This window comes from Aedes albopictus, chromosome 1 (assembly GCF_035046485.1).
Source record: "Aedes albopictus strain Foshan chromosome 1, AalbF5, whole genome shotgun sequence".
Taxonomy (NCBI): Eukaryota; Metazoa; Arthropoda; class Insecta; order Diptera; family Culicidae; genus Aedes; species Aedes albopictus.
In genome coordinates, this window is record NC_085136.1 from 338,167,229 (window position 1) to 338,177,654 (window position 10,426).

General features: G+C 43.4%; 1 protein-coding gene across 1 annotated transcript; it reads left to right on the forward strand.

Annotated features, from left to right (window-relative positions):
* Positions 1-571: 571 nt before the first annotated feature.
* On the forward strand, positions 572-9,741 carry LOC109405214 (leucine-rich repeat protein soc-2 homolog; the record flags this gene model as incomplete). Its single annotated transcript, XM_029864506.2, is given in 2 exon segments — positions 572-1,040; positions 8,671-9,741. A coding segment is annotated over 1 exon segment (816 nt), but the record flags the coding sequence as incomplete, so codon positions are not given.
* Positions 9,742-10,426: the final 685 nt, after the last annotated feature.

Sequence of the window (10,426 nt, forward strand, 5' to 3'; positions counted from 1 at the left end):
ACCGGACGGATTCAATCTCGTAGTGTGATTTCCTCACCCTGCAAACTTCAACAGACTATGGCCATTTCAGTGGCCGCTCAAGAAGCACTTGAGAGGCAGTGCCTAGCTAAGAGCAACGTTTGATGTCGATGAAGTGGTATAGATCTAAGTATCGCAGTCGCCAAAACCGATTGACACAACCCATCAAGTAATCATAATGACATTCATCATGCTTCATCAGAAAGGCTGCTCAACGTGGCGACGTCTATATCAATGGTCAACGAAGCCTCTTATTTCCCAGGTTCTAGTGACCCCAATAGTCTGTATTACGCGTTACCTAGCCTTCAACGAGCTGTAATGCCTTGGACAGACTGGTGGTATACGTACCATGGTACAATTATCTTGAAACGAGTTCTATACTAATTATTATCTTCAGTCAAGACAGCCTTGTAATAATTTTCTTGACAACTTGTACCATGGTACGAATACCACCAGTCTGTCCCTGATATAACGGTTCAAGTTGTTCTGGCCCAACATTCCAATAGGTCCTATCTGAAAAAAGGATCTTATCAAATTTGTAGAGAGTTTAAACAATCATACGGTATTCTGTACTCGCGTATGGATTACGAAGCTTTTCGCCTTAAGTACACTGGCATAAAAATAACAAAATACAACCAGCACCAGTTACAAACACAAACACATTTGAAAATCACGGAGATGATATTGTTGATGATTCAATGGCAAAACATGTCTGCCTCCTACAAACAAACGAGATGCGGTCCGAGATCTGAGAGGCTCTCTCATTATCTAGCCTGGGAGAAAGAGAAATTATTGTACATCTGTAGGAGAAACTCTCTTCAAAAAAAATCTGTACTTGCTTGCATTTTATAGGTATTTTTGCTCCTTGCTGCTCGCCAGTCATAGTATCACAGTCGCGAAAGGCATACAGAGGAGAACGACGTACAATTTTAACTTCCCCAGTGTCTGGTTTTTTGAAGAATCAATTGACTGCCAGATTAGTGTGAAGAAAATTTCATCCAAAGATTGCGACTAGTAAAAATGTAAGAATACGATAGTTTTGTTGCTTATTGGGATAGTGCGGAAGCGAAAAACGTATTGAAACAGTGAAATTTGGTGCTGTGAGCTTGTAATATTCTTCAAATTGGTAATGATGAACCCTCCTTTTTTACATGGAGTGGAAAATGACGACGAAGAAGGCGACCGTGAGTGAAAAGGAGCTGAAGATTGGAATAAAAATTTCCTCTCCCGTTTTTTTGACAGCTATCATCATTGCAATCCGATACATGGGTCCTCGTACTCCTAGCTAGCTAGCAGAGATATTGAGGAGTAATATCGAGTTGGCCACGATTGGTGTAGCTAGCTGTGGAATAGTGAAGAACATTGGCGATGAAGGTCTTTTCCCGGTGATCGATGCCAAAACGACATTCCACCTTGGCCTTTGCTCACTATCATCTCTGTGTGTTTGAACTCGGTTCTTTCTCCTTGACTTTTGTGGATGCATGCAAATGGAAGGAGATCTTCGTGGGCGCGGGGGATGTCTCGGGACGGGAAGCATTGAGCAAGAGACCCACGGCCCACAGTATAGTGTAGTGCTCATTCTGCACTGATTGAAGAAATGTATCTCGAGGCCACTAATTGAAAAGTGCTCTGAGGAAACGTATATTATTTTGTATGGCTTTCATTTTGGTGTTACAATTTTCGATATGGGGATCCTCCTCCATGGAGGATCGTAATTTTCACATAGGTGTATATCCTTTATAATTAATGAACATTTTCATATGAATCTGTTTAATTGCAAATAAATTTCTATATTTTTTAGTGTTGTTGCTGGACACAAAATTGAAGCTAAAATTATGAGAGTGGTTTTCTAAGCGTGAAATGTGTGCATCAAAGTTTTTAACTAATCAAAGAAGGGAAAATATTAGATACGTTCATACTAATGTACGTTCTTATAACGTGCGTGTAAAAATTTGATTACATCAAATTCGGTTAAACTATCTTAACAAGTTTGTGTAATGATTATGTTACTCACAAGCCAGACCTCAAGTCATACAGTAGATGTATTTCCTGAATAAACTATTTTCGTTTGTTAACCTTCGTCGTTATTCGTTACTCGAGTCGTCCCTTAAAAAGGTTATGGGCACCCACGCGCGAGAATCGGGACACGGAATTCCACAACTCGATGGCGGAGACCAGGATTCCAGAACTTTAGCTACAGAGTACGGATGTTCCTGGATTCTGCTGGTATGTTGAAGACTCTCACGGAGAACCCTCCGGCGGCTGCAGCAGAGAGAACGAAGTTTGACGAAGCGGATCGTAAAGCCAAGGCCCATATTGTGAATTTCTTGGCCAACGAGGTACTGGAGGTTGTAAGTGAACAGAACTCCGCCAAGGACATGTGGAAGGCACTTGAAAATACTTTTGCGAAGAAGTCTATCGGCACCCAGAATCTACTCCGGAAGCAGCTGAACCGCTTGAAGCTAGAAGAAGGAAAGTCCATGCGAGCTCATCTGATGGCGTTTGAAGATCTCATCCGACAACTGAAGACGGCTGGCGCAAAAATCGATGAAGCGGATGCGGTGATTTCTTTGTTCCAGACCCTTCCGGACAGGAATGATCCACTAGAGACCGTTCTAGAGAATATCCCGGAAGAAAACCTGACTCTGGAGATGGTCAAGCACACTTCCACAGTTTTTAACTGAGAGCTTCCTCTGCCAATGACCATTTTGCATGTGTATATCGTGTGGCAGGCACGAATATACTCTATGCCCAAGGAAGTCAAGGAAATTACCTTTACGAAAAGATCCTGGACCGACCGGGAATCGAACCCGTCACCCTCAGCATGGTCATGCTGAATACCCGTGCGTTTACCGCCTCGGCTATATGGGCCTGTGGACTGTACGAGATAAAAGTGAAGCTGGAAAAATCATCAGCAAGAATGAGTGCTACGACTTCGAATGACCTGTGGCACCGAAGGTTGGGCCACTTGAACCAGCGAGGAATGGACAAGATGATGAAGAACAGGCTGGTGACTGGTATCAGCTGTAACCCAGATAAGGGAAGATTCAAATATTACGTCCATCATTTTTTGGGATTTCCAGACCACCCCTCGGCAAGCCTCGTCGGATAAATGTACGACTCATGCTGAAAAAAAAAACAGCTTTTTGCAACTCGTCACATAAATGACTATTTCGGCAGGTTTGTTCTTTTCGTCAGGGTTTTTTATTCCTAAAACCTGTTGAACTCCAAGTTGACCTCAAAACATTCCCAATTGAACTGGATTATACTACTAAGTTTCTGGCAATTTAGGCAATAGAAACCGTTCATAACGAAGATGATGAAACTGCCGGAAACATCCGAAGTAATACTGTTGAAGTTATTCCTAATCAATCTAGGGTACTACGATATTCTTGAATGAAGATGTTTGTTTTGTCCTAAGAGAGACTCATCACTTCTAAGTTAACGTTATAAATCGCATAATTTCCGATGTACCTAGAGACTCATCGGGACATATCGAGTGTATCACATCAGTTCATGGTTCGTCCATGATTCACCCTCAACTGTCCCCTTTCATTTTCATTCAGAAGCCACTGAGCCTTGGAAGTGATGTTTGAACTTTACTTCCAAAGGTTTGAGAAATATAATCCTACCGTCTGAAAGGCAACCTAAGGAATTAGGGTCAGCGAGCATGATAACCAGGAACATTAACGCTAACCAGCACCAGCAAGTTTGGCGCATCAATTTCAGCAGCAAGCAGTTTAACTATGAAGATAGCCTTAGCTCGTTTCCTTCTCTGCATCAACGTATCCAACCCAATTAGTTGACATCGACTCTCATACCGTGACAGATTGTGCGGATCATTCCACGGCGCAAATCTTACACATTTCTTCTGAACAGACTTGATTCGAGAGGCCGGTCGTCATGTTGCGTTTTTTTGTTTGCGAAATAATGTCCAAAAGCTCGGATGCGTCAAAATATCCTATGTGCCTTCTTTTCTAGGACTTTGTGGCACATCTGTATGTTCGGACGTTATGCCACGAAAAAATGGTCCATAAAGTCCTGGGATATTATGGCCTCGACATTATGATACTGCGTCTGTATGTGTGCCGAGGTGTCGTCAGAAGGAATGCTTGAAATTATTATCTCGGAGCATTTGTTTTTCCAGACAAAGTATTACATTTCTACGAGCCAGCATGGATTTTTCCATGGAGAAGTATTTCGACGATTTGCGTGTTTTTGTCTGGCAAACCTCGGGCAGGGTCGGCAAATAGACGCCATATACAGCGCGGTAGGAGTAAGGTACAAAGCAGTGTTACGTGTATAAATATTTGTTAGTGGCGCGATTCCCTAAATAAAAGCATTTTGAAGAATACTCGTGAAGTTCTCAATGGCATCGTCGAGATTCGTGCATTCTGTCACAAACATATACTTTAAGCAGAGGTTTACAATAGTTGATCACACGAGAAGGGTTGATGGTAGACGTCGATTGGCAAGATGGGTTCTACAACATCTTCTATCGTAAATTCATCCACCAGCTCTTCATTGACGAACAACAAATCCAACGTATTTCCAATGCGAATCCTCATGTGGTTCAGTTGACGCATGTTGTTTGAACTCATTCCGTCAACCAATATCGCGTTTGACTGTGTCAAGGATGAAGTTGCGATATGCATCGAACAGGAGTGCTCCTTTTCCGTATCCAACGAAGCCCTGGCCGGTTGTAGTCACCAAACACAGCAACTGCGTTGTGCCCGAGAGAGGAGATTACAGATTCCATGCTGGCGATAGGACGATTTGTTGTTTGTACATCCGATGCTTTATCTGGTGGGATAGATACAAACTGCTCCAAACGTGCTCAATGATGTCTTCACTACTCGGAATCAAACTGGACAGAATGGTGTTCTTCACAACAATAAGAGTACATATTATCGGACTGTTTCTTGATGCTTGTCAGCGTATCTAAAGGACATATTGTAAGAATACCATCGCCCCTCTTTAGATTGCCAAGGCCATCTGAGTGTTCCTTGGAAAGGACTTGGAAGAGTGGCCTAAAGTGCATTGGATTTTTTTTTCTGTTCGGATGAGCCACTGCGACCAGTATTTAGATCTTTTGTGGCAATACCCGTATCCTTAGTATTTAGTGCATGTCGTACTACTCCATTGTCATTGAGAGGCAATGAAGAATCGATTTCTGTACAGATCTTGTTTTATTACCTCAGAGGTTCGAGAAATTGAATGTGATGAAAAAGTACCGTTTTCACAGGGAAATAAATCCCAGCGAAAGTGCGCCCTTAATCACACATAATCGATTCTATTTCTGAGATAAACAAAACGGTAGCACTGATATTTGTCCATGCATCGGAACTCTGGCTTCATCCGTGTCTTGCTTCTAGTTTAGTCCCAGGACAACATTGAAAAACCCGGGGCTTTAGGCTAGTTGCAAAACGATGTCAAATTAGAGAATGTGTTCGGTAATAAGAAATCACGTGAGTCCTTGTATCACCAGTACTTATCAGTCCTTAGTAGGTTATTACGCAATTAGATACGCAAAGCATGTTTGTTTTCCTTACTTCAAGTATAGTCTCAGCGAGGACAAACCGGGTCTTTAACTATCCGTAAGACCAAATAAATGCAATTTTAGAAACTGTCACTAGTAACAAGGGCTTTGTGCCATGAATCCTTATTACCAAAACGCATTACCCTAGCTTAACAAGCGATGTCACCAGGGTTCAGTTTGGTAGATCTTACTCCGTAACGCAACTCAAAAGGGAGATCTACCCACGTTACGGGCTCCGTTAAAGATCGAGCATGTTTTAAACCCCCTCAAAACATTCATCCCTCAGCACGGGTCGCCTGACACCTTGGATTGGGGTTCCCTGTTTGGTGGACTTTTACCCCCGGAACAGGGGGTCCGTAGTGCTATTCTAAGCCATTGGATACTTTCACACATGAATTTTCATTGTTTGCGATTGCGTTTTCTAATTTCGTGTAGAGTTTAAATTCGGTTAGAGGAGCTTTTCTATAATGGTTCCAATCCGACGTTGGTTTTGCTCGATTAAAGAGTTTCCTCCGTTCCTCATCATCTTTTACAAAGCGTTGTTCCAAGAAATTTTCCTGTTTAAAACTCTTTTCATTTGTGGGCAACTTTTATAATATGATTGAACAATTTTGCTTGTGGCTATTCTAGAAGCTACTCTTAGGTATTCTGCTGTTCTTATATTTTTGTCCAGCAAGGGTTGTTTGGTCACAAGACTTTGCTTATAAAGATCCCATTTGGTGTTCCTGAGGTCTCCATAGAAGTTTCTCAGTGTTTCTCTCTTCTCTATCGAGAAGATGATATGTCTGTGGTCTGAGAGAGATTACTCGTCGGATACGCCCCAAGAGAAAAGCCTATCTGTTAGTATTTGACTATAATTAAGTACTTCTTGTCGCCTCGAGCTAACAAAAGTTGGTTTCTTCTCCATATTGCATACATCAACGTTATTAGTATATATTCTAAAAGGGACTTACCTCGTTTGTGGACGTCACTACTTCCCCACACATTGCCAGTGCGGTGAGCGTTGGCGTCATTTCGCTGTCTGCAGCCGTTGACAAACTCAATGATCAGTGACAGTGGAGTTTCTGCTTCATCACCAGGAGGAATGTAAGCTGATGCTACGTTCACTACAGACCAGAGGTAACGGTTCGAACCTTCATCCTACGGTGGCTACGATGTCTCTTTCGATGAATTCTGTAATGGAAGTGAAATTAATCCTTTCATTTACTAGGATAGCCATCCTCGAGGAGAGATGGCTGTCATCATGGAGTAACTTACATTTTGATTGTACTGAGATTTCCAGCACTCTGTAATTGTTGACCCACGGTTCCTGTACTAACACCAGGTCGAAGTCTTCTTTAGTAAACCTTCCCGTAAAGCTTTTATGCGTGGCCTTTTTTGATTGGCGGTTAATCGACCTGTTTTTGGAATGGCTTTCTGGGGTATTTCCGGTCTACAAGGGCAACCTTTTCTATTCTCTGTTGAACTTGAACCTTTGTTCCTTGCTCCACGATTGCCATCTTTTTTTTCGGATTCAGTCTAGCTGTTCCTTTATGAAGTTCAGTACTCGACGGTGTCTGATGTTCTCACCTGATCCTTTTTGCTGTCAGTATTACAGTTCGAAGTCGTTTCATTGGAAAGTTCTCCGGAGAACTCTCCAAGAGTTCTTGCTCGGTCGTTCTGGATTTCTATGAATGCTATCATAATCTCATTGGATTTCATGGCGCTTTTTGGCAGATAGGCAACCACGATTTCCGTTCTAGGAATATCCTTTCCGTTAACTGCTAAGAACTCACCCTCGCACACATGTTTGCTGAGAGTTTTTAACCAGTCGACTGTGGCCTGGTCATGGCAGTAGCTTACCAGGAAGCCTGTTTTTATCGTGCAAACTATAAAAATCGGTTTTACTGCTGTTTCTCGCTTCTCAACTACTTTGTTGATTATGATGTCTTGGATCAAAATCAGTTGTTGTGTGGTAAGAGTTGTCGTTGGATAATCCTTTAGAATTATTCCTATTCGTGTTTGGCTCATAACTTCCGTGTAAAGAGGTTTTTGAGTAGTGGAGTGCTATTCCTGTGCTGAGTACTCTCACCTCCTCTTCTCGGGACCTTAGTCCCCTTTTCTTCGTCTCACGGATCAGGATGTCCAGCTGAGACCTTCTTGAGTTTATCCTGGACATTCATATTCCCGGGCCCTTGGTTGTCTCTTTGTAGTTAATTGTTCACCGATTTAACGTTGGTAGGCCTACTGCCGGCCGTGTGTAGCCTAGCTGTAGACATGAATGCCGTTTTCTTTAGGTGTTGTTTTCTATCCCCACTAGATAGATCAGCTGTGGGCCTTTTCCGCTGATTCTGGTTACGAAGGCGCTCTCGGTTTTTGAGCAAGGTTATAGGCCTCCTCCTTGCCGTCGGTAGATCGGCTCCAGAGGCACGCTCCCCTCCGTTTGGGAAATTTGTGCCACTATCTTCCCTGTGGTAGTCTTGATCTAACAGCTTTTTTCAGAAGCTCTACCCGGTTTGGGTTCAGAAGTTCACATAATTTAGCCGCAGCTTATGGGATAGTGGCGTTTACTCCAATATCCTCCCAAATATCTTCCATCTCGGAGTTCTTTGGTGTATCCAGGTTGATTGATGGACATGTTTTCCAGTGATTTTTTTTATCTAGCTGGATTTCTATCTGCTCCAGGGAGTCTCCCTGGTCTGTGTTCATCTTTTTCGACCATCCGCTGGTGGTGATCAATCGATCAACTTTTCAGCGTAGACTGACATTCGGTTCTTCAGATGAGCTACACTTACACAAGGAGCCAATGAGAAAGCTGCCTGCGACTATCTTCGGGATCTTCGGTGTGTTAGAGTTGACGATCTTCTATTTTTAGGGAAGAATGGCGTCTGCTACGTCAGTTTGCAGATCAATATAAGAAGAGGAGGGAAGTAATAGGCAGGCAGGTAGAAAAATACAAAGCAGGTGGAAAGACACGAGCCAGGGATTGAACCCATGACCTTTCACGTTCGAATCAGAAGCGTCCAAGCTTGTCACTCAAAAGACAGTTTCGCCCAGTACAAATTATTAGTACTGTTTGAATAAATTGCCTGATAAATAATTAATAATTGTGAACTTTTTTTTCCGAATTTCAGATCGAGCTAAATCATCGTATCTTTCACCGAAAGATGGATAATTGAGAATACACGAACAATACACCGAAAATTGCAAAGTTGTGATTGAAGCCACTCATCGACACTCGGCGTACCAAGGTTCCTTCGGGTCGGGAACCTTCGTCGATTTTTCTCTCTCGCGCTCCGTTATACTTTCTATTTCTTTCCTAAGTTTATAAACGAACGGCAAACGACAAGACACACCCCACGAAGAAATCCGTGCGACGATCCCAAGGCATGAATTTGGGAAGTTCTGGTGGAACGAGCACGTCGGGTCATTCGAGCAGCAGCTACACGGGTGCCGGCAGCGGTAGTTCAGTGGCAGGCGGTAGCAGCAGCAGCAACAGCGACATGCCGGCCGAAATCCGTCCCAAGATGGTCACCGTGAAGCACCCGGAGTCGAACAAACCGAAACCCACCACCAAAAAGGGCAAAGCCATCCAGGCCGACGTCGATGTGATCAAAGAGTTTCAACGTTGCAAAGAAGAGGGCATCCAAAGGCTCGACCTAAGCAAATCTTCCATCACGATAATTCCGCCCTCAGTCAAGGACTGCACCAGTCTCATCGAGTTCTACCTATACGGCAACAAGATCAGTTCTTTGCCAGCAGAAATCGGTTGTCTTTCCAATCTGAAAACCCTAGCCCTTAACGAAAACTCCCTAACCTCGCTGCCTGACTCCTTGCAAAACCTGAAACAACTCAAAGTCCTGGACTTGCGACACAACAAACTCTCGGAAATTCCGGACGTCATCTACAAACTGCACACCCTAACCACGCTCTATTTGCGCTTCAACCGAATCAAGGTGGTGGGCGACAACCTGAAGAACCTCTCGCACCTGACAATGCTCAGCCTGCGGGAGAACAAAATCCACGAACTACCGGCGGCCATCGGGCATCTGGTGAACCTGACAACGCTCGATCTATCGCACAATCATCTGAAGCATCTGCCGGCCGAAATCGGTAACTGTGTCAACCTGACGGCTCTGGATCTGCAGCACAACGATCTGCTGGACATTCCGGAGACGATAGGCAACCTGGCGAACCTGATGCGACTGGGGCTAAGGTGAGTACATTCGGATAAGCTTCTCGGGATAGTAGTTCTCGTCCATGGTTTTTCATAGCTCTGTGCGGTCGATACTGCCGAATACTGCTTTGAAGTCGAAGAACAGGTGAAGCGTTGCGACATGGTATTAACGGAATTTCTGGAAGATTTGCAGTACGGTGAAGATCTGGTCCGTCGTCGACAGGCCATCGATGAAGCCGGCTTAACAGCTTCCCAAAACTTCGTTTTAGGCGACAGACAACGGAAGATCTGGAGTTACTGCCGGGATTTCTCCCAAGATTTCTTCATTGATTCTTCTCGATTCCTCCCAAGATTTCTTCAGGAATTCATCCCGGGATAAGAGATTTAGAGATTTCTTTGAAATTCATTCTGAGATTCTTTCATTGATTTCTCCCGGGATTCCATCAAAAATTTCTCCAGGATTCCTGTCCTGGATTTTCTCCCGCGATTTTTTCAGGTTTTTCTTCCGAGTTTCCTTTAGGAATTCCTTCACTGATGCCTCTCAAAATTTCGTCATTTATTTTTAATGGGTTTATGTTAGGGATTCCTTTTACGATTCATTAAAGGATTTCTCCCAAGATTAATTTAAGGATTCCTTCAAGTATTATTTCAAGGATTTTTTCAGAGATTTCTACTGTCATTTTCTCAGTGATTTCTTCTGGGACTCCTTCCGA